Here is a 24,707-nt window from a genome sequence, read left to right as displayed (position 1 = left end):
GTGAGCAAGAAATAACCAGCCCTCATACACACTGCAGGTCTGGCTTCAAGGTATCTGGAGTGGGGCGTGTGCAGGGCAGGGGGGACGTGGCATAGAAAACCTCGAGCCATAAAATAAGGTCTGCGTGATGGTGAATAGCAAACATCCCCAGTGCCAACATGAAGTAAACAAAATACTCTCTGGAGAAATATCAGCAACACCTCAAATTATTTCTAAAAGTAATTCTTCAAGTACAATGTCTAATAATCAATACAGGATAACAATGTGGTGTATTAAAGTGGGAACTCCAGGGATGTAAAAACACACTTTAAGAGGGGAACAAAACGATGGCAGGTTGAGTTTGTAAAATTATCATGACCTGGTAGAAGAAATAAGCAAGGCTCTTAAGCAAGTTCAGCATATGCACATCCAGATTTACAGATGGGATACATGATGGCATAATTTACAAGAGCATTCATTATAGTATTTTAAAGATGGTATTTAGACCTCACAGGTGTGCTATATTTAAAGATGGTATGACTTTATACTCAGTTTTCTAGGAATATGGCCCATTGAACAACTGGGTACCTGGGATTTAGAGACATCATGAAAGGGATGCAATAAAAAAACGAATTTAGGAAGTACGGTTGACCCTTGAACAAACATGAGTTTGAACTGTACCAGTCCACATATACACGGATTTTTTTTTCAATATATATGTGATGCAGTACTACATGATCCAAGATTGGTTGAATCTGCTGATGAAGAACCACGAATACAGAGGACCAACTAATAAAGTTATAAGATTTTCCACTGGGGGTGGGGGATGGCGTAAGGGTCAACTGTATTGAAAACTACCCAAATAATAGTGTTTAAGTAAGATGGAAGTTTATTACTCTTTCACATAAAGGAAGCCCAGAGCTAGGTGATCCAGGGCTGCCCCAGCAGCTCCATGATCAGTAGGGACTAGGCCACCACCTTTTTGTTCCACCATCCTCACTTAGAGCCTTTCTCCTCAAATTTGGTGACTTCATACTCCAATATGGCTGCTGGAGTCCTGCCATCCCATTATGTTGCAAGTCATTTTCCCTTAAGCAGCCTTCTTATATCACATAAGGATTCTTTTTTTTTTTTTTTTTTTTTTTGCAGTACGTGGGCCTCTCACTGTTGTGGCCTCTCCCATTGCGGAGCACAGGCTCCGGACGCGCAGGCTCAGCGGCCATGGCTCACGGGCCCAGCCGCTCTGTGACATGTGGGATCTTCCCGGATCAGGGCATGAACCCGTGTCCCCTGCATCGGCAGGCGGACTCTCAACCACTGCGCCAACAGGGAAGCCCAAGGATTCTTATTACATGCTGTAGGTCTGAACCATCACATGGCTGCCCCTAGCTGCAAGGGAAGGCGAGAAATCTGATCCTTTCGTATGGGGCAGAATGTGTCCACTCTAAATTGGGAATTTATTACTAAGGAGGAAGGGAAAATGGGTGCTGCACTGGGTAACTTGCGATCTATCACAACAATGAAATAAAGGAGCTATAGCTCTGAAAGCAAGTATAAGTTAATACCACAAGTAGTGTTTTATAGCTACTGTAGTAGATAACACTAAGAATACAGAAATGGAGGTGATATATGATGAAACTGCAACAGTGAGGTTATCGAAGCAATGAAATTGGTACAGTACTTTTATATAATTTAGAATGTTAACAGGGATTTTAAAATATTTGTATTGTCCTTTGACAGAGCAATCCTATGTGTGAAAAGGACAGGAAAAAGAAAAGCAGAAAAAATTGAAGTGTTTGTAGAATGTTATTTAAAATAGAGAACTATCTGGATGAGCATAAGTGTTTAACATTGGGGGCAGTGAAACAAATTATAGTTCATTAATTCAATGGATGAATACAGAGTAAAAGTGGTAACTCGAAGATTGTAACAACATGGAATAGATATTTGATACATAAAAATAATCAAGCTATGGGCTCCCCTGGTGGCACAGTGGTTGGGAGTCCGCCTGCCGATGCAGGGGACACGGGTTCGTGCCCTGGTCTGGGAGGATCCCACATGCTGTGGAGTGGCTGGGCCCGTGAGCCACGGCCGCTGAGCCTGCGCGTCCGGAGCCTGTGCTCCGCAATGGGAGAGGCCATGACAGTGAGAGGCCCGCGTACCGCAAAAAAAAAAAAAAAAAAAACAAGCTACAAATTTGCAACTACGATTTGATTTTGAATATTCCTATGAGAAAAAGCCAAACAGAAATTAGAAAATTGAGAAAGTTGACTTATTGTCAGGGAATTATGGATGCTTCTCAGTTGTTATTATATATTGGGTAAGTTTTTCAAAATGCATAATATATCCATGCATAAATATACATATACAAAAATTTAATAATAACTATATATATTATTTATTTGTTTTTATTTATTTATTTTATTTTTGGCTGTGTTGGGTCTTCATTGCTGTGTACAGTCTAGTTGCGGTGGGCGGGGGCTACTCTTCGTTGCGGTGCGTGGGCTTCTCATTGCGGTGGCTTCTCTTGTTGCAGAGTGCAGGCTCTAGGTGCACGGGCTTCAGTAGTTGTGGCATGTGGGCTCAGTAGTTGTGGCTCACAGGCTCTAGAGCGCAGGCTCAGTAGTTGTGGCGCACTGGCTTAATTGCTCCACGGTATGTGGGATCTTCCTGGACCAGGGCTTGAACCCATGTCCCCGGCATTGGCAGGCAGATTCTTAACCACTATGCCACCAGGGAAGTCCTAGATAACTATATATTTTAAGGAGTTTCCTTCTGTAATTCTGGAGTTTGAGGAATTAGAAGAGTGAGACAGTCCTTACAATGGTTATTAGGGTTACAGGCTTTTGAGTCAGATAGACCTGGATTCAAATTCTGCACCTCTGTTCATTAGCTGCATGACCTTGAGCTTCAGTCTCCTCATCCATGAGAAGGGGATGATACCTGAGCTTTGGTGTGAGGATTATTTAGATCAGAACAACACTACCTTTCTTTCTTTCTTTTTTTTGTTTTTTGCGGTACGCGGGCCTCTCACTGTTGTGGTCCCTCCCGCTGCGGAGCACAGGCTCTGGATGCACAGGCTCAGCGGCCATGGCTCATGGGCCCAGCCGCTCTGCGGCATGTGGGACCCTCCCGGACTGGGGCACGAACCCGCGTCCCCTGCATCGGCAGGCGGACTCTCAACCACTGCGCCACCAGGGAAGCCCATCACTACCTTTCAATAAATGATGATCATCAAGGAAGAATGACTTCATCCTCAAAAGGACAGTCCACTGAGACCCTTACTTTGAGACAGTGTGACTTCCTTTGACAGAAAGTCAGAATCATTTCAAAGGGAGATGCACAATATTTATTATATTATACATCTTAAAGTTACCCAGTGTAGAGAAAGAAAAAAAATTTCTTTTCTTCTACTCTTCTGGGTCCTCAGCTTGGGTCTCTGTCAACAAAAAACAGAAAAATGAACAGAAGTTTATTAATATGTATATCTCAAATGCACGGGAGAAACTCAGGGATGAGTAACTCAAAGGGATGGCTAGAACTTGGGTGTATATAGCATTTTAACAAAGAAAAAATAAATTTGTATAGAAATGACGGGACAAAGGAAAGCGTTTTAAGGCTTCCAAGGGCGGGAAACTGTGGGAATGTAATATATTGGGGGAAACTAACAGTGAGGTTTGTTTGGTGTCATCTCTGGGCTAACAGTCTAGAACCTCCAGCAAAGGCAATTTATATTTCGTCTTTAGGCAGAAAGGAGGAGGGTAGAGAGAGCTTTTCCTGTTTTCACTGCTCCTAATTGCCTTCGGCTCAAAACAGTATGTCAAAGAGGCATATTTGGGGGTGACATAATCTGGTTTCCTTCACCAGTAAGGTTGTTTTTCGGGATTTTTGCATTTCTTACCATATAAACTTTACCGTTCCAAGCAGTGGGTGTCATAAGATCTACAGTATTGGGACTTCCCTGGTGGTTCTGTGGCTAAGGCTCCGGGCTCCCAATGAGCCTGGGCTCAATCCCTGGTCAGGGAACTAGATCCCACGTGCCACAACTAAGAGTTTGCATGCCATCACTAAAGACTAAGACCCGGCACAGCCAAATAAATATTTAAAAGAAAAAAAAAAGGGGCTTCCCGTGTGGCACAGTGGTTAAGAATCCCCCTGCCAATGCAGGGGACACGGGTTCGAGCCCTGGTCCGGGAAGATCCCACATGCTGTGGAGCAACTAAGCCCGTGCGCCACAACTACTGAACCTGCTCTCTAGAGCCCACGAGCCATAAGTACTGCGCCCGTGTGCCACAAGTACTGAAGCCCGCGTGCCTAGAGCCTGTGCTCCACAACAAGAGAAGCCACCGCAATAAGAAGCCTGTGCAGCAACAAAGACCCAACGCAGACAAAAATAAAATAAATAAAATAAAGTATCCCTTGCTTGGAAAAAAAAAAAGATCTACGGTATCAGAAGCTTTTTGAAAGGAAAGCAGCGCTGTGCTCCTTAGGGCTGCTTGACACCATATGTATGTGTATGCAGTTAGTTACACTTATATACCTATATTAAATATATATATATGTATCCATACTTATTTTATTCTTTCTGCCTTTATAGTCAGACAACTCCTGTATGTTTGTGTTAAAAGTGATTAGCCAGTTGGATTAAGGGACTTACATAAGCAACAGAAAGATAAAATGATCAGGTGAATTCCATTTGATGTCGTAATTCCTCTGCCTCAGGGAGGGTTTTTTAAGTCAGATCAGTTGTAGAGTAGGAAAGGGGAAGCAGGAGGGGACAGGGAAAAGCAAGCAAGACCAGGGAAGCTGGTGGGTTTTCAGAATGCAGAAACCTAAGTAGAGACCTACAGTGGACAACTAAGGATGGCATGTGGGATCCTCCCACATGGAACCCGTGCCCCGTGCAGTGGAAGCCTGGAGTCCTAACCACTGGACCGCCATGGAAGTCCCCTAGGGTACTTCTCTAGGTCCAGAAAAACAGGCAATTCACCATCTGTGCATTTTCTCCTGCTGTTTCCTTGGACTGGAATGGTAGTCTCACCTTTCTTTGCCTGAAGAGCAATGATTTACTTTAAAAACCTCTACTATCTGTCAGGAACACGTACCTGGCTCTTCATGCGAGCACTGGCCCCAGCCTCTCAGCTCTATTTTTTTTTAAATCTCATATTTATTTAATGTTCCATACAATGTATTTTATTTTGACATGTCAGTCTCCTAGACCCCATGAAACTATTTAATCTTTGTATCCTGTCCTCCAGCAGGAGGACAGGACACTCAAGAAATGTTAAGGTGGCTAAAACAAACCCACGTTTGGTTACCAATGACCAGTGACCTCACATACCTTGGGCTCAGAATCCCTCACCTGTATCTCAAAATCACTGTGCCCGCCAGCGCCTTCAGAACACGAATCCCTTTCACAGGGTTTGAAATGTATCAAGTCCCCATTACTCACCAGGCTCCAAGCCTGGGCTAACCCTGATCCATGAGAGAAAGAGAAACCTAACTTCTAGGAAATAAGAGTCCGCTGTGCGGGGTGGAGGGGGGATTGGGGCGGGGTAGGGGGGAAGCAGCACTGTGGGCAGCACCGGGGCCGTCCAGGCTCGGCCCCCGGCCCTCGCAAACACCCGCCTATACACTTCCCTCGGTTTTCAGGTGGACACCATCCACGTGGGTGCCGCATCCGTGCCCCGTGTCCTGGCGAACGTCACCGAACACTTCTGCCCGGACCCCTGCAGCAGGGGCAGCAGCAGCCGTCGCAGTGCGGCGGGATGGGGTGGATGTCACCACGCGCGGGCGGCGGGACCACGGAGAGGAAGCCGTCGGGGTTCGAGGCCCGGCACCCCGGAAACCCCGAGGGAAAGAGGGGCCGGGAGGCGTTGATGCGTTTCCCCGGAGTTGCGCAAGGGCAAGGGCGGCGTGGCGGGCTGGGACCGTCTGGGCGGGCATTCCCGCCGCTGCCCCCGCCCGGAGGCCGAACCAAAAGCGAAAGGAGCCGGTCCCCCCCCTCCGTTCCCCGCCCCCCGCCCCGCGGTCCCGCAGCCCCGGCGTCGCGTTCGCGGGGAGGTCGCCGCGCGCCTGCAAGTCGGCGGGGCCGCCGCTTTGTGACTTCACTCGTTTCGCAACAAGCCCGGGCCGCCCGCGCCCCACCCACTCCCGCGCCGCCTCCTCGCAGCCCGCCGCCTCTCTCCGCTCTCCGCGCTTCCCCTACCTCCGGGGCCGGGCCTGCCCAGCCGTCGCGGAGCCTCCCTCCCGGCCGCCCGTGGCTGTTCGCGCCGTGGCCGCCGCGCCGCGGGTCGGCACGTGCGCGGAGCCCGCCTCCCAGCAGCGCAGAGCAGCCCCCCGTTCCGGGCCCGCAGAGCGCAGCGCCCTCCTGGTGGCGGCGCGATGCTGTGCTTCTTGAGGGGAATGGCCCTCATCCCCTTCCTCCTGGTGACCTGGTCGTCCGCCGCCTTCATCATCTCCTACGTGGTCGCCGTGCTCTCCGGGCACGTCAACCCCTTCCTCCCCTACATCAGGTGAGGAGCCGGGTGGGAGGCAGGACGCGGGACGGGGCAGAGGCACCGCGGGGGAGCACTGCTGATGCGGAGGGAAGGGGTCCAGACCCAGCTGGGGCGTCTTGCAGAAAGATGGAGCACTGACGACCAGGAGGGGGCGCTCCTGGGAGGTACAGGGAGGCAGGGGGTAGGAGCCGAGCAGTTCTGATTTTACCCCGAACACTGAGCAGAGTGGCGTCAGGAGCCATCGAGGATGTACAGGAGAACTTTGAGACTGGGTATGGGACAGAATCTCTGGAAGACGCTTTGGCGGTATTGAAACAAGGATGGATCCTGTTGGATGCCACTCATTGAACGTGTAAGAGGCAGATCCAGGTGTACGCTAGAACAGCTCACGTATTTCACTCCTGCTTCCCAACGTCCTCGTGAAGTGGCTGTCTGGCTCATTTTTCTTGCAAGGAAACTAAGTTTAAGCTGATGTTGAAATTCATCAGTGTAACACTGATGTCACAGCTAAGAAATGGTGGAAGCAGAACTCACACCCAGATTCATTCCCATGCCAGAAGCAACACCATGCTACCTTTGGTAGTGGTGTTTGGAAGACGCTTTAAGCTCTCTTGGATGGAGCTGCCCAAGATCCCTCTGGGTACTGGGCCTTCAAATTGTCAACAGTTGGTGACATCTCTTGTGTTGTCATTATACCATTTCGTCTTTCATGAGTTTTGGCCTCTACCTTTCTTTAATTTTTTTAAAATAAATTTATTTATTTATGGCTGCATTGGGTCTTCGTGGCTGCGCATGGGCTTTCTCTAGTCGTGGCGAGCGGAGGCTCTTCTTTGTTGTGGTGTGCGGGCTCAGTAATTGTGGCTCGCAAGCTCTAGAGCGCAGGCTCGGTAGTTGTGGCGCACAGGCTTAGTTGCTCCATGGCATGTGGGATCTTCCCGAACCAGGGCTCGAACCCGTGTCTCCTGAATTGGCAGGGGGATTCTTAACCACTGCGCCACCAGGGACGTCTGGCCTCTACCTTTCTTGAGAGTCACTTTATCAGTGCCCAGGACATGCGTCTGGATCCTCTTCGTGTGGCTCCCAGCTCTGCGCCTTGACTGTGGTAATGGCGTTCCTTAAACATTTGAAGAATCCATCCTTATCCAAGTGGTGTGACCGCTCTGGGTCTGTATTGATTGGTGAGGGCATTATAAAGTTGGTGACACCCAAGGTTACTGCTTAATTATTGTAGGGATTGTAGAGATTATAGAGGTTGTAGGGCCTCTTCTTTTTGCAGCCATTCTGCCTGGTGAGCAATGCTCTATAATCTCTTTTGTAGGCGAGAAAGGGGAAACGAAGTGAAGCAAGAGGGGACTACAGTTTAAAGATGCAAGGAAGCAAGTGATATGCAGAATAGTACACAGAACCAAATCTGTAGTAATGGTGGTGGTTTTGCCCACGCAAGATGAGGCGTCCCATGCATCGAGGAAACTTTCCCATCAGGCGTGGTGCCCCTGCAGAAACCTCGGCTTGGTTTCTCATGGCTCGTCTCTGTCCCAAGTGCCATTGTCTTGCTTCTCTTGTATCTGAAGTGGGATAGATCCTCTTAGACTGATGTTAAAAGCAAGAGTTCAATCCCGGTAATGCTTTTTATTGAGTAAATAGCAGCTGTGTTTGTTGCCAGTTTGAAGGTCAGGGGCAGGTAGTATTTGGTACACATTGGCTAGGCGATCAGAGGCAGGGTTTGAGTCTTTGTAGAGGTGTCTGATGTAGTCGTGATTAATACCACCTCCAGGTGAGCTACCAGACATTCAGAAATGGGGAAATGAGCTGACAGGACCAACTACTTGTAAGATGCTCAAATCACAGACATTCCAAGGAAGAGGTTTTAAATTTAGCAAGGAAAGGAAACTTTCAGGAAAAAGTGGAATAATAGGAGAAAAAGGCACGAGATTGTTCCCTTGCGCCGGGAGCCTTCAGCCTACAGACACGTGATTGCTTGCCTAAGTGTGCCTGGGGCCTTTAGGTTGTCTGCTCTGTCTGCCTACATGGATGGCTGGAGCACTGGATTGCCTCTGCTGCCTCCTAGAAAACTAAGTCATTGAGGCCAGGGCAAGGGCAAGATTAGAAGGGCAAGTTTCTGGACGTGATGGGATTAACTCCAGATTTATCCATTTGGCCCAGACCGTACTTCTCTAACTCATCTCTGCTCTGATGCCTCCTCTTCTTCCTTACCCGCCCCCCGCTCCACTTCCCTCCAGACTCCTTGGCCTCCTTCCTGGGTCTTGAGCATGTCAGGCACACCTCTTCCTCCTGGCCTCTGCACTGGCTATTACTCTGCCAGAATGTTCTTCCTTACCTCCTTCTTTGTTCAATTATCTCTGTGAGGCCTGCTCTGATGGCCCTATTTAACACTGCACCTTAGTGCTCCTGACACCCCCATCCAGTCTTGTTCTCCATAGCACCTATTACCTTCTAACAAACTGTATGATTTACTTATTTATTATGCTGATCATCTGTCTTCGTTTGCTGGAATGTAACATCCATGAAGGCTCTCGATATTTGTTGAATTAATATGTCTTGGGTGCTCAACTGTGAGTATTGCTATTCTTCCCTCCAGGGTAGGGCAGAGCCCTTTAGGGAAGGCTCGGTAAAGTCACTGGTGGTTGGTCAGTGATCTGGACATATTTAGGGTGAGCACCCTTTAACGCGAAGGCATTGTTCAGCCAATCTGATGTTCTGATGTTTTTTAACAACGCTGAACACTTTAAGTAAGAGCCATTGCATTTTACAATTTTGTTTATTTATTTATCTTCCAGTTTTATTGAGCTATAATTGACATACAGCACTGTATACGTTAAAGGTGTACAGCATCACGAATTGACTTACACACGTCATGAAATGATCATCACAATAAGTTTAGTGACTACCCATCATCTCACATAGATACAAAATAAATGTAGGGCTTCCCTGGTGGCGCAGTGGTTGAGGGTCCGCCTGCCGATGCAGGGGACACGGGTTCGTGCCCCGGTCTGGGAAGATCCCACATGCCGCGGAGCGGCTGGGCCTGTGAGCATGGCCGCTGAGCCTGCGCGTCCGGAGCCTGTGCTCCGCAACGGGAGAGGCCACAACAGCGAGAGGCCCGCGTACCGCAAAAAAAATAATAAAATAAATAAAATAAAATAAAATAAAATGAAATAACTAAATAAATGCAAAAGAAACTAGTTTTTCCTTGTGATGAGAACTCTTAAGAATCACTCTCTTAACATACGGCAGTGTTCATTACGTTACTCATGTTGTACGTGACATCCCTAGCACTTCCTTGTCTTGCAGCTGGAAGTTGGTACCTTTTGGATACCTTCATGTAACGTCCCCTCTCCCCACCCCCACCTCTGGTAACCACAAATCTGATCTTTTTCTGTTTGTTCTGGAAGTATAATTGACCTACAACACTTTGTTAGTTCCTGGTATACAACATAGTGATTCGGTATCTTTGTACACTAAAAAATGATCACCACTAGCCATTGCATTTTAAATAAGATCCAGAACTGTGGAAGAACCCCTTTGCAGTAGGACAATCAAATTCAGCTTTCTTATCAGATATTTTCTGATAACATTGTTATTCCTCAGTATTTGGGACAAGTGGGCCTATAGCTCTTAGACACATGAACATATGCTCAATCTCATGAATGGAATAAAAATTCAAATTAAAACTCACTTTTGGGAATTCCCTGGTGGTCCAGTGGTTAGGACTCCAGGCGCTCACTGCCGAGGGCCTGGGTTCGATCCCTGGTTGGGGAACCAAAATCCCATAAGCTGCGCAGCCCGGCTGAAAACAAAACAAAACAAAACAAAACAACTCACTTTTCATCTACTGGATTGGCAGAAACCCAAATGTTTGATAGCACATTCTATTGGTGAGACTTTGGGGCAACAGGCTCCTGTACACTGCTGGTGGGAATGTAAAGTGATTCAATCTCTATGGAGGGACTTGGGCATTATTTATCAAAATGACACAAATACAATATCTAAAGTATATTCATAGCACGGCTTTTAATAACAAAAGGTTGGAAACAATACAAATGTCCATCAGTAGAGGACTGGCTTAATAAATGATTTACCCAAGAATATCTCAAACGAAAGCTCTTTTTACATAGAATACTCTCTTTAGAATTTCATTACATTGTTACATGGAAAAAAGCAAGATGCAAACAAAATATACTACCATTGGGGAGGGGAATAATGTGTATCTGTATTTGCTTGCATGAAGAAACTAATAAAAATGGTTTATCTGTGTATGATGGAGGGAGGTGGCCATGGTCAGCAAGACCCTAGCTGATGGAAAAAAAGGGTGGAAATAAGACTTCTCCTGCCACACTTTAAAAAAATTAATCTTTTAATTTTAAGATAATTATAGATTTACATGCAGTTATAAAAAAATAATACAGAAAGATCCCATGTATTTTTTTACCCAGTTTCTCCCAAAGGTAACATCTCTAAACTTGGCATTAACTTTTTATATGAATTTATTTTTTAGGCAAATGGATGTTTCCTATCAGAAAATTAAATTAGAAGCATGGGGATTCAAACAGCCACCAAATTTAGCAAGTTGGAATAACATAGTGTGATGTTTCTGTATTATGAAACCATTAATGCAAGGATGTGAAAACCAAGGACAAATAAAAATCAACCTCAAAGCATTAGTTTAGATTTTTACAGGGGGACACTCATTTTTTTTTTTTTTTGGTTATTTATTTTTGGCTGCATTGGGTCTTCGTTGCTGTGCACAGGCTTTCTCTAGTTGTGGCGAGCAGAGACTACTCTTTGTTGCGGTGTGCAGGCTTCTCATTGCAGTGGCTTCTCTTGTTGTGGAGCATGGGCTCTAGGCGTGTGGGCTTCAGTAGTTGCAGCATGTGGACTCAGTAGTTGTGGCTTGTGGGCTCTAGAGCACAGGCTCAGTAGTTGTGGCTCACAGGCTCTAGAGCACAGGCTCAGCAGTTGTGGCCCACAGGCTTAGTTGTTCCGCTGCATGTGGGATCTTCCCAGACCAGGGCTCGAACCTGTGTCCCCTGCATTGGCAGGCAGATTCTTAACCACTGCGCCACCAGGGAAGCCCTCTATCCACTTTAAAGACACCAAAACTGGAAATGAGATGATTCAGAGTAGATGTGGTTTTTATGCCAGGAGGGCATACGGTGGACTCGTACTTATGTAACAGCCTTGGCCCACATCAACACGTAGGCAAATGAATGTTTGTACATTTGTATATTTGTGGTGTGTACATATCCGTATAATTTTTTTATTATTATTTTTTAGTTGAAGTGTAGTTGATTTACAATGTTGTGTGAAAGGGATTCAGTTATACATACGCCTATATCTCTATTTTTCATATTCTTTTCCATTATAGGTTATTATTATAAGATATTAAATATAGTTCCTTGTGCTATACAGTAGGTCCTTGTTATTTATCTATTTTATATATATTAGTGTGTATCTGTTCATCCCAAACTCCTAATTTATCCCTCGCCCCCCAAATCCGTATAATTTTTGATGGCTTCCTGCTTAAACCAACTCTTTTGATTACTAACTACACTGAATTTCAGGCAATGGTGACTTCTGCTTCCCTGTTCAGCTGCAACAATGGGATTCAGGATAATAAATAGCAGGATAATGAGGTCTCTGGGTACAGAGTCACATATTCTCACATGACGTTAATGACATTTCAGTCTTTATAGTGCAGTGATTATTACCTCACAGTATCTAAGCCACAGTATCATAAGACGAAAAGGCAGGCATGCCATTTAAAACTTTGAGCTAGAAAAGTGTCATCCTTGAAATGATAATTTATAGCTTAGAAAGGATAATTTATAGCTTAATATTTTTATCAAAAAGCATTGCCCAAATTAGTTAATTCTATGAAAAACACAGTAAGAACATTGAAGATCCTAAACTTTTGCAGCTTGTAGCATTGTTTGGCTTCTGAGTCAACTATAAATATATATAAGTTCTCCTCCATTTAAAGTTTTCATTGTCATTTAATTACATAAAATACTTATTTTTCTCACTGACTTAAACTTGTGAATGTTTTTCTTCTGCTAGTCCTACTTTTTAAAAGGCAGTAGAGTATCGCTCAGAAGTCTTGATGACAATTTTTAAACCTAAGTGCTCAATTTCAACTTAAAAAAGAGTGGTCCACTGAACAGTCCTCTTTCCCTGACAGTAATTGCATTTCAGTCCATCAAGAACATACATTGTAGAGTCATAGCATGCCAAGGACAACTTACTAAGGTAATGGCTGCAGGAGGGATCACTGGTGTGAACCCGCTTGTAAGATAAACAGTTCTGTAAACTCACATGGAAATGATATTTTATCATAAAAGGAAAGAATATAGCACAGCAGAGGAGAGTTCTGAACTGTGTCCATTGAAATTAGACAGCTCTAGATACATGGCTTGGCTTCCCCATTTACTGTCTCTGTGACCTTGGGCAAGTTTCTTTTCTAAGACTCAGTTTCTTCATCTTTAAGATGATGATAAGTACTTTCCTTATAATATTCTGAAGACCAAATAAGATGAAGGCAAGTGTAAGTGCTGAGGAAATGTTTTTTTCCTTTTGTAATATTAGCAGCGATAGTCCAAGCAGGGATTATTTTTTTTAGAGACTCCCCTCAGAAAAAATTTCAGAATCTTACCGCTTATGCCTCCCTCTTCATTACCATTCTGGTCCAAGCCACTGTCCTCTCTCGATAAACTACTGAAATCACTTCCTAAGTCTCCCTGGTCCATGCCTGCCCATCCATAGTCTTTTTGCAACATCCTTTAAAAACGTCAATCAACTTCATATCACTTCCCTGCTCTCAGCCCTCAGCGGCCTCCCATCATGTTTAGAGTAACGTTCAGAGTCCTTACCATGACCCACAGGGCTCTCCATGACCGCCTCGCCCATGTGCACACAGGTCCTTGCTTACTCCCCTCCAGCCACGCCTCCTTCCTTGCAGTTGCTCTAATATATTGCCACCGTCTGGCCTCTGACTTGGCTCTTCCCTCTGCTTGTAATTTTCCTGGCCCAAATATTCATTCAGATCTCTGTTCAAGGACCCTCCCCAGATTACCCTGTCTCGAGTGGGTGGCTCATCTGTCTCTCTCTGTCCTCTTATCCAGCTTGCCTCTTCTTCACAGCATTCATCACTCCTAGACGATTAAAAAAAATTTTTTTTAATTTATTTGTTTTTGACTGCATTGGGTCTTTGTTGCTGTACGAGGGCTTCTCATTGTGGTGGCTTCTCTTGTTGCAGAGCACGGGCTGTAGGCGCGCGGGCTTCAGTAGTTGTGGCACACGGGCTTAGTTACTCCGCGGCAGGTGGGATCTTCCTAGACCAGGGTTCAGAACCCATGTCCCCTGCCCTGGCAGGCAGATTCTTAACCACTGTGCCACCAGGGAAGTCCCACTCCTAGACGATTTTTATTGCCCCCCACAGAATGTAATTCCAAAAAGAAGGGGCTTTTTCTGTTTTACTTACCACTGCATTCACCCTGCCACAAAATTGCCTGTTACATAGAAGGCAATTAGTAACTAAACGTTGAATCAATGAATCTGAATTTTTTTGTTAGATACTAAGGTTCTCGAAGGTAGTGAATTACCTTTTCATCTTTGTATCCTCATCACCCGACACAGTTCCCAACACATAGGAGATGCTTAACAGTATTTTAAAAAAATTTTTTTACACTGAATTTAAAATTTAGTGTAAACGAACATTGAATACGAACATTGAAACTTTTTTTCACAAGTCTTTAAGGACAACTTAATCTTGTTATTCTATTCATGAAACTAATAGCTGTTTCAAGATAACAATAATTTGATTTTCTGATTAATAAATTAATATAGGTATTTAAGAAATTAATTTCCTCTAAACAATCAAATTTGATTACAAAAGTCTTTAGTTAAATTTTCTTAAAATGTTAAAACTACGTGGAAGTAGTTTGACCTAGCGATGGCAGACCAGCTTGTTTCTCACTAAACTTCCTTTTTTAAATTTTTTAAATTAATTTTTATTGGAGTATAGCTGTTTTACAATGTTGTTTAACAGTATTTTAAAAATGTTGTATGAGTGAACAAAGAGGGAACTTGGGTTGATAGAGGGCAACTGCATGTGAATAGAGTGAGAAAAGAGCAAGTTGTTTGCATTTATGATTAGGATATTCTTTTTAAATTTAAAACTAGTTGAATATAATATTGTAGATCAACCACACCTCAAAAAAAATAGTTGATATAGCTATAGGGTACCTCCCACTCTAGAATAATCACTGAGTGAAGCTGCCAAAAAGTTAGCCCTAATAATTTAAAGTAATAAAATGGAATGACTTTTTTTTTTTTTTTTGGCCATGTGGCTTGTGGGATCTTAGTTCCCCAGCCAGCAACTGAACCCTGGCCACGGCAGTGAAGGCACCGAGTCCTAACCACTGGACAACCAGGGAATTCCCTGGAATGACTTTTTATTATCATACTTATTTTTTTAAATAACATATTTAAATATGAAGACAAAGGAAGTAATGGTCTCCTTATACGGGTGCATTAAGTGCTTTTTGGTTCTAGGTCCTGACTAATCTTCCAAGCAATGGGCCTAGGATTTTAGGACAGTCTAATAAAACTGTTTGGGCATGCAGATAATTTTGCATACTGCCAGCATCTCAGTCCCCACAGTAAACCATGACCCCAGGCTTTAGAGTAATGGAATCACGTGTATCCAATGATTTAAAGAACAGTATTCGACCAAGCTTATATTATCATGCGTGTTTTTTTTTAATTTTTTATTTTATTTATTTTTTTTATACAGCAGGTTCTTATTAGTTATCCATTTTATACACATCAGTATGTACATATCAATCCCAATCTCCCAATTCATCACACCACCACCACCATCACCACGGCTTTCCCCCCTTGGTGTCCATACGTTTGTTCTCTGCATCTGTGTCTCTATTTCTGCCCTGCAAACCAGTACATCTATACCATTTTTCTAGGTTCCACATATATGCGTTAATATACGATTTTTGTTTTTCTCTTTCTGACTTACTTCACTCTGTATGACAGTCTCTAGGTCCATCCACATCTCTACAAATGACCCACTTTCGTTCCTTTTTATGGCTGAGTAATATTCCATTGTATATATGTGCCACATCTTCTTTATCCATTCATCTATCAATGGGCATTTAGGTTGCTTCCATGACCTGGATATTGTAAATAGTGCTGCAATGAACATTGGGGCGCATGTGTCTTTTTGAATTATGGTTTTCTCTCGGTATATGCCCAGGAGTGGGATTGCTGGGTCGTATGGTAGTTCTATTTTTCGTTTTTTAAGGAACCTCCATACTCTTCTCCATAGTGGCCATATCAATTTACATTCCCACCAACAGTGCAAGAGGGTTCCCTTTTCTCCACACCCTCTCCAGCATTTGTTGTTTGTAGATTTTCTGATGATGCGCATTCTAACTGGTGTGAGATGATACCTCATTGTAGTTTTGATTTGTATTTCTCTAATAATAGTGATGTTGAGCAGCTTTTCATGTGTTTCTGATGATGCCCATTCTAACCAGTGTGAGGTGATACCTCATTGTAGTTTTGATTTACATTTCTCTAATACTTAGTGATGTTGAGCAGCTTTTCATGTGCTTCTTGGCCATCTGTATGTCTTCTTTGGAGAGGTGTCTATTTAGGTCTTCTGCCCATTTTTGCATTGGGTTGTTTGTTTCTTTAATACCGAGCTGCATGAGCGGTTTATATATTTTGGAGATAAATTCTTTGTCAGTTGATTCGTTAGCAAATATTTTTTCCCATTCTGAGGGTTGTCTTTTTGTCTTGTTCGTAGTTTCCTTTGCTTTGCAAAAGCTTTTAAGTTTCATTAGGTCCCATTTGTTTATTTTTGTTTTTATTTCCATTACTCTAGGAGGTGGATCAAAAAAGATCTTGCTGCGATTTATGTCAGAGAGTGTTCTTCCTATGCTTTCCTCTAAGAGTTATAGTGTCCGGTCTTACATTTAGGTCTCTAATCCATTTTGAGTTTATTTTTGTGTATGGTTTTAGGGAGTGTTCTAAATTCACTCTTTTACATGTAGCTGTCCAGTTTTCCAGGCACCACTTACTGAAGAGGCTGTCTTTTCTCCATTGTATATTTTTGCCTCCTTTGTCATAGATTAGTTGACCATAGGTGCGTGGATTTATCTCTGGGCTTTCTATCCTGTTCCATTGATCTATATTTCTGTTTTTGTACCAGTACCATATTTTCTTGATTACTGTAGCTTTGTAGTATAGTCTGAAGTCAGGGAGTCTGATTCCTCCAGCTCCATTTTTTTCCTTCAAGACTGCTTTGGTGAGACTTCCCTGGTGATGCAGTGGTTAAGAATTCGCCTGTCAGTGTAGGGGACACGGGTTCAAGCCCTGGTCCGGGAAGATCCCACATGCCATGGAGCAATAAGCCTGTGTGCCACAACTACTGAGCCTGTGCTCTAGAGCCCATGAGCCACAACTACTGAGCCTGCGCCCCACAACTATTGCAGCCCACGTGCCTAGAGCCTGTGCTCCAGAACAAGAGAAGCCCGCACACCACAACAAAGAGTAGTCCCCACTCACTGCAACTAGAGAAAGCCCGCGCACAGCAACGAAGACCCAGCGCAGCCAATAAATAAATAAATTTATTTTTAAAAAAAAGAAAGTTAAAAATAAAAAAGTGCTTTGGCTATTTGGGGTCTTTTGTGACTCCATACAAATTTTAAGATTTTTTGTTCTAGTTCTGTAAGAAATGCCATTGGTAATTTGATAGGGATTGCACTGAATCTGTAGATTGCTTTGGGTAGTATAGTCATTTTCACAATATTGATTCTTCCAATTGAAGAACATGGTATATCTCTCCATCTGTTTGTGTCATCTTTGATTTCTTTCATCAGTGTCTCATAGTTTTCTGAGTACAGGTCTTTTACCTCCTTAGGTAGGTTTATTCCTAGGTATTTTATTCTTTTTGTTGCAATGGTGAATGGGATTGTTTCCTTAATTTTTCTTTCTGATCTTTCGTTGTTAATGTATAGGAATGCAAGAGATTTCTGTGCATTAATTTTTCATCCTGTAACTTTATCAGATTCATTGATTAGCTCTAGTAGTTTTCTGGTGGCATCTTTAGGATTCTCTATGTGTAGTATCATGTCATCTGCAAACACTGACAGTTTTACGTCCTCTTTTCCAGTTTGGATTACTTTTTCTTCTCTGATTGCCGTGGCTAGAACTTCAAAACTATGTTGAATAATAGTGGTGAGAGTGGACATCCTTGTCTTTTCCTGATCTTAGAGAAAATGCTTTCAGTTTTTCACCATTGAGAATGATGTTTGCTGTGGGTTTGTCATATATGGCATTTATTATGTTGAGGTAGGTTCCCTCTATGCCCACTTTCTGGAGAGTTTTTATCATAAATCGGTGTTGAATTTTGTCAAAAGCTTTTTCTGCATCTATTGAGATGATCATATGGTTTTTATTCTTCAATTTGTTAATATGGCGTATCACATTGATTGTTTTGCATATATTGAAGAATCCTTGCATTCCTGGGATAAATCCCACTTGATCATGGTGTATGATCCTTTTAATGTGTTGTTGGATTCTGTTTGCTAGTATTTTGTTGAGGATTTTTGCATCTATATTCATCAGTGATATTGGTCTGTAATTTTCTTTTCTTGTAGTATCTTTGTCTGGTGTTGGTATCAGGGTGATGGTGGCCTCATAGAATGCGTTTGGAAGTGTTCCTTCCTCTGCAGTTTTTTGGAAGAGTTTGAGAAGGCTGGGTGTTAGCTCTTCTCTAAATGTTTCATAGAATTCACCCGTGAAGACATCTGGTCCTGGACTTTTGTTTGTTGGAAGATTTTTAATCACAGTTTCAATTTCATTACTTGTGATTTGACTTTTCATATTTTCTATTTCTTCCTGGTTCAGTCTTGGAAGTTTATACCTTTCTAAGAATTTGTCCATTTCTTCCAGGTTGTCCATTTTATTGGCATAGAGTTGCTTGTAGTAGTCTCCTAGGATGCTTTGTATTTTTGCGATGTCCATTGTAACTTCTCCTTTTTCATTTCTAGTTTTTTTGTTTGTTTGTTTTTTTGTGGTACATGGGCCTCACTGTTGTGGCCTCTCCCATTGTGGAGCACAGGCTCTGGATTTGCAGGCTCAGCGGCCATGGCTCACGGGCCCAGCCGCTCCGCGGCATGTGGGACCTTCCTGGACCGGGGCACGAACCCGTGTCCCCTGCATTGGCAGGCGGACTCTCAACCACTGCACCACCAGGGAAGCCCTCTGGTTTTATTGATTTGAGTCCTCTCCCTCTTTTTCTGATGAGTCTGGCTAATAGTTTATCAGTTTTGTTTAACTTCTCAAAGAACCAGCTTTTAGTTTTATTGATGTTTGCTATTGCTTTCTTTGTTTCTATTTCATTTATATCTGCTCAGATCTTTATGATTTCTTTCCTTCTGCTAACTTTGGGTTTTGTTTGTTCTTCTTTCTCTAGTTCCTTTAGGTGTAAGTTTTGAGATATTTTGATTTTGAGATTTCAAAATTTGAGATTTTTCTTGTTTCTTGAGGTAGGCTTGTATTGCTATAAACTTCCCTCTTAGAACTGCTTTTGCTGCATCCCATAGGTTTTGGATTGCCGTGTTTTCGTTGTCATTTGTCTCTAGGTATTTTTTGATTTCCTCTTTGATTTCTTCAGTGACCTCTTGGTTATTTAGTAATGTATTATTTAGCCTCCATGTGTTTGTGTTTTTTACATTTTTTCCCATGTAGTTGATTTCTAATCTCATAGCATTGTGGTCGGAAAAGATGCTTGATATGATTTCAATATTCTTAAATTTACCGAAGCTTGATTTGTGACCCAAGATGTGATCTATCCTGGAGAATGTTTCTTGTGCACTTGAGAAGAAAGTGTAATCTGCTGTTTTTGGATAGAATGTCCCATAAATATCAATTAAATCTATCTGGTCTATTTTGTCATTTAAAGCTTGTGTTTCCTTATTAATTTTCTGTCTGGATGATCTGTCCATTGGTGTAAGTGAGGTGTTAAAGTCCCCCACTACTATTGTGTTACTGTCGATTTCCTCTTTTATAGCTGTTAGCAGTTGCCTTATGTATTGAGGTGCTCCTATGTGTTGGGTGCATATATATTTATAATTGTTATGTCTTCTTCTTGGATTGATCCCTTGATCATCCAAGGTAGTGTCCTTCCTTGTCTCTTGTAACATTCTTTATTTTAAAGTCTGTTTTATCTGATATGAGTATTGCTACTCCAGCTTTCTTTTGATTTCCATTTGCATGGAATATCTTTTTCCATCCCCTCACTTTCAGTCTGTATGTGTCCCTAGGTCTGAAGTGGGTCTCTTGTAGACAGCATATATATGGGTCTTGTTTTCGTATCCATTCAGCAAGCCTGTGTCTTATGGTTAGAGCATTTATTCCAGTCAGGTTTAAGGTAATTATTGATATGTATGTTCCTATTACCGTTGTCTTAACTGTTATGGGTTTGTTTTTGTAGGTCCTTTTCTTCTCTTGTGTTTCCCACTTAGAGAAGTTCCTTTAGCATTTGTTGTAGAGCTGGTTTGGTTGGTGCTGAATTCTCTTAGCTTTTGCTTGTCTGTAAAGCTTTTGATTTCTCCATCAAATCTGAATGAGATCCTTGCTGGTTAGAGTAATCTTGGTTGTAGGTTTTTCCTTTTCATCACTTTAAATATACTGTGCCACTCCCTTCTGGCTTGTAGAGTTTCTGCTGAGAAATCAGCTGTTAACCTTATGGGAGTTCCCTTGTATGTTATTTGCCATTTTTCCCTCGTTGCTTCCAATAATTTTTCTTTGTCTTTAATTGTTGGCAATTTGATTACTATGTGTCTTGGTGTGTTTCTCCTTGGGTTTATCCTGCCTGGGACTCTCTGTGCTTCCTGGACTTGGGTGGCTATTTCCTTTCCCATGTTAGGGAAGTTTTTGACTATAATCTCTTCAAATATTTTCTCAGGTTCTTTCTCTCTCTCTTCTCCTGGGACCCCTATAATTCGAATGTTGTTGTGTTTAATGTTGTCCCAGAGGTCTCTTAGGCTGTCTTCATTCCTTTTTATTCTTTTTTCTTTATTCTGTTCCTTAGTAGTGAATTCCACCATTCTGTTTTTCAGGTCACTTATCCGTTCTTTTGCCTCAGTTATTCTGCTATTGACTCCTTCTAGTGTATTTTTCATTTCAGTTATTGCATTGTTCATCTCTGTTTGTTCTTTAATTCTTCTAGGTCTTTATTAAACATTTCTTGCTTCCTCTCAATCTTGCCTCCATTCTTTTTCCGAGGTCCTTATCATCTTCAGTATCATTTTTCTGAATTCTTTTTCTGGAAGGTTGCCTATCTCCACTTCATTCAGTTGTTTTTCTGGGGTTTTATCTTGTTCCTTCATCTGGTACATAGCCCTCTGACTTTTTATCCTGTCTGTCTTTCTGTGAATGTGGTTTTCCTTCCACAGGCTGCAGGATTGTAGTTCTTTTTGCTTCTGCTGTCTGTCCTCTGGTGGATGAGGCTATGTAAGAGGCTTGTGCAAGCTTCCTGATGGGAGGGATTGGTGATGGGTAGAGCTGGGTGTTGCTCTGGTGGGCAGAGCTCAGTAAAACTTTAGTATGCTTGTCTGCTGATGGATGGGGCTGGGTTCCCTCCCTGTTGGTTTGGCCTGAGACAAACCAGCACTGGAGCCTACTCAGCTCTTGGTGGAGCTAATGGTGGACTCTGGGAGGGTTCTCACCTAGGAGTACTTCCCAGAACTTCCGCTGCCAGTGTCCTTGTCCTCATGGTGAGACACAGCCACCCCCCACCTCTGCAGGATACCCTCCAACACTAGCAGGTAGGTCTGGTTCAGTCTCCTATGGGGTCACTGCTCCTTCCCCTGGGTGCTGATGCACACACTACTTTGTGTGTGCCCTCCAAGAGTGGAGACTCTGTTTCCCCCAGTCCTGTCAAAGTCCTGCAATCAAATTCCGCTGGCCTTCAAAGTCTGATTCTCTTGGAATTCCTCCTCCCGTTGCTAGACCCCCAGGTTGGGAAGCCTGACGTGGGGCTCAGAACCTTCACTCCATTGGGTGGACTTCTGTGGTAAAATTGTTCTCCAGTCTGTGAGTCACCCACCCAGCAGTTATGGGATTTGATTTTATTGTGATTGCGCCCCTCCTACTGTCTCATTGTAGTTTCTCCTTTGTTTTCGGATGTGGGGTATCTTTTTTGGTGAGTTCCAGTGTCTTCCTGTTGATGATTCCTCAGCAGTTAGCTGTGATTCTGGTGCTCTCGCAAGAGGGAGTGAGCACACGTCCTTCTACTCCGCCATCTTGAACCTATGCACGTCTTATTTGTATTGTTTTTATCCCTTTGAGCACCAAGTGATTATGAAGTGGCTTAACATCATAAATTAGTTTGGAGAAAGGTGTTAGATAAACCGCTTGGAATTTTCCGTGATGAACAAAACTTGTAGAAATCTAAACACAGTAAATATAGTTGTAAATTGATTTCCTAGGCACAAGTGTGTACACATAACAGCCTCAACAGCTTCTAAGCCACATGCAAATGAACAATTAGTTCCTATCCCCCTGTACAGTTTCCAGGAAGTGCCTCATTTACTAGGAGGCAAGTGAGGACGTGGATGGATCTGGGCCAGGTCTTTAAGCCATGTGATACAGAATGATGTCGTGGGAGTTGGGTAAGGGGACTACTTCTGCCACATTGGGAGGCAACTGCTTTGGCATGGCATTCATTCTCCATTTTCCTGAATCAGGTGCCCAAGTACAGCTGTGCCAACCAAATCCTACTACCTCTGCCTTTGCACAATATGATCATTTACTGTGAGCATAAAAAATGTAAAAGAAAAAGAGGCTACCAACAGGTTCTCTTGGCACCCCCTTGGTGTTATGTTCATCTGGATTCCAGTGTCAGGTAGAAGGTGTGATACAGTATTTACTTATGATGTAAAATAATAGCTTGGAGACCAAAAGAAAGACTGAAAAGAACATTTTAAGGTAAGAGAGGTTTTCATATATATATATATATATATATATATATATATATATGAAAAAATATATACATATATTATTTTTAAAGAAAATCACTTGTTAACATTTTTTTTTAATTTTTTTTGCGGTACGCTGGCCTCTCACTGCTGTGGCCTCTCCCATTGCGGAGCACAGGCTCCGGATGCACAGGCTCAGCGGCCATGGCTCATGGGCCTAGCTGCTCCGCGGCATGTGGGATCTTCCCAGACCAGGGCACGAACCCGTGTCCCCTGCATCGGCAGGCAGACTCTCAACCACTGCGCCACCAGGGAAGCCCACTTGTTAACATTTAAAAATCTCCCTCCATGTGACTTCAAGCTACCAGGACAGAGCCACTCCCCCACGCCGTCCCCCAACACACACACACACACACACACACACCCTTAATATTCTCCTCACCTCTTCTGCTGAAGAATTTAACCTTCATGACAATGTTACCCCAAAAAGTGGGTTCACCTCTTGGTAGGTGTCAAGCCAGAAGACACAGCCAAGCCAAACAATGGAAGAAGGAAGGATTTATTACTTGCAGCAAGTAAGGAGAACACCAGGGATCTTTCCCAAAGCAGAGTCTCCCCAAACAGCAACACTGGGGAAGCTTTAAGCTAGGTTACCTGCATACTCATGAAGGGGCTTGAACAGAGGAGAATTCAGCATAGAATTGGGGCAAAGGTCGACAATGTCCAAGCTTTAGTCAGTTGATCTCAGGAGGATCAGAAAAGGTCAACATTCTCATCCCTCAGGTTCCAGTGGATCTGGTGGATGAGCCCTCCAGAGGGGTTTAAATTCTGTGAAACAGTTCCAGAAAGTGCTTCAGGCTAATCTTTACCATTGAAACAGAACTGGGAGTCTTTACAACTGACTTATTATCTTTGCTATTGTTACTCACCTTGCCTGGTAACAGTTGTTTGTTCCTTTGTTCCCTTGAGATCATTACTGCTGAGACCTGTTCAAGGGCAAGCATTGCAGCCAGGCTTAGATCACAAAATGGTTTAGGGCTAAATGGCTTCTCTAATGTCAAAAAGCTATATCTGGTTCTTTTCCTCCAGGGCCCCCCTACCCTATCTGCTTACAATGACAGGCTGCTTTGGGAACTTTCTCTTCTCCAGAACTGCCTGATCACACCACATCAATGATCGGAGCACCTCCAGTCTTGTTTTTGGTAGCATTTCCCCCGTGTCTGCTCACTGATCAAGGTCCACAGTTTATCATTGTTGACAGTGGGGCAGAAGCTCCGATTCCTCTTTTAAGTGGTGATGCCTCATTCCAACTTTCACAAAGTAACCTCGCTGATATTTGTCAAAGCTGATCCTGTGGTGATGGATGCCATCCGCGTTACCCAGGCCTCTGGGTGCTTCCGACGTTTGATGATGCAGCCATGGCATGACTGCATGGCACGCGGCCCCTAAGTTTCTGGGTCTTCCTTAGTCAGCACGGCATGTCAGTGGCTGAGATGAAAGAGGGAGCCTTCTGTTTGTATTAATGATAGTAGGCAACCACTACTATCCTTAAAAAATTCTTAGAAGTGGCCACAGTTTCATTTTCTGCTTGGAAAGTTTTCTTTCTTTTTTTTCTTTTTTTTTTTTTTTTGGCCGCTGCAAGCTGCATGGCTTGCAGGTTCATAGTTCCCTGACCAGGAACTGAACCCATGTCCTCAGCAGTGAAAGCACAAAGTCCTAACCACCGGACCACCAGGGAATTCCCTGGAAATTTTCTTGAAATACTCTTTTTCTTTTTAAATTTTATACAAAATTTTATTGACGTATAGTTGATTTACAATGTTGTGTTAATTTCAACTGTACAGCAAAGTGATTCAGTTATACATATATATATATATATATATATACACATATACATTCTTTTTCATATTCTTTTCCAGTATGGTTTATCACAGGATATTGAATATAGTTCCCTATGTTATATGGTAGGACTTTGTTGTTTATATCTTGAATTTTTTTTTAATTAATTAATTAATTTTATTTATTTTTGGCTGTGTTGCGTCTTCTTTGCTGCGCGCAGGCTTTCTCTAGTTGTGGTGAGCGGGGGCTACTCTTCGTCGTGGTGCGCGGACTTCTCATTGCGGTGGCTTCTCTTGTTGCAGAGCATGGGCTCTAGGCACGCGGGCTTCCGTAGTTGTGGCTCGCAGGGCTCTAGAGCGCAGGCTCA

At 43.2% G+C, this 24,707-nt stretch overlaps 1 protein-coding gene and 1 long non-coding RNA gene across 2 annotated transcripts in view; one reads left to right on the top strand and one right to left on the bottom strand.

The window, feature by feature from the left end:
• Nucleotides 1-3,338: 3,338 nt before the first annotated feature.
• LOC132528609 (uncharacterized) overlaps nucleotides 3,339-24,707 on the bottom strand; it is a 117,284-nt gene continuing 95,915 nt past the window's right edge. The window contains exons 8-9 of the long non-coding RNA XR_009543248.1: nucleotides 10,177-10,287; nucleotides 3,339-3,418 (exon numbers count right to left, since the gene is read on the bottom strand). This is a non-coding gene — a long non-coding RNA (uncharacterized LOC132528609). The remainder of the gene's footprint in view (nucleotides 3,419-10,176; nucleotides 10,288-24,707) is intronic.
• DRAM1 (DNA damage regulated autophagy modulator 1) overlaps nucleotides 6,074-24,707 on the top strand; it is a 44,216-nt gene continuing 25,582 nt past the window's right edge. The window contains exon 1 of the mRNA XM_060164527.1: nucleotides 6,074-6,494. Coding sequence (XP_060020510.1) covers nucleotides 6,364-6,494 — 131 coding nt within the window. The 5' untranslated portion in view covers nucleotides 6,074-6,363. The remainder of the gene's footprint in view (nucleotides 6,495-24,707) is intronic.

The sequence above is a fragment of the Lagenorhynchus albirostris genome, chromosome 11, assembly GCF_949774975.1.
Source record: "Lagenorhynchus albirostris chromosome 11, mLagAlb1.1, whole genome shotgun sequence".
Lineage (NCBI taxonomy): Eukaryota > Metazoa > Chordata > Mammalia > Artiodactyla > Delphinidae > Lagenorhynchus > Lagenorhynchus albirostris.
Note: the sequence above shows the minus strand (reverse complement) of the source record. Positions and strands in the feature narration are given on the sequence as shown.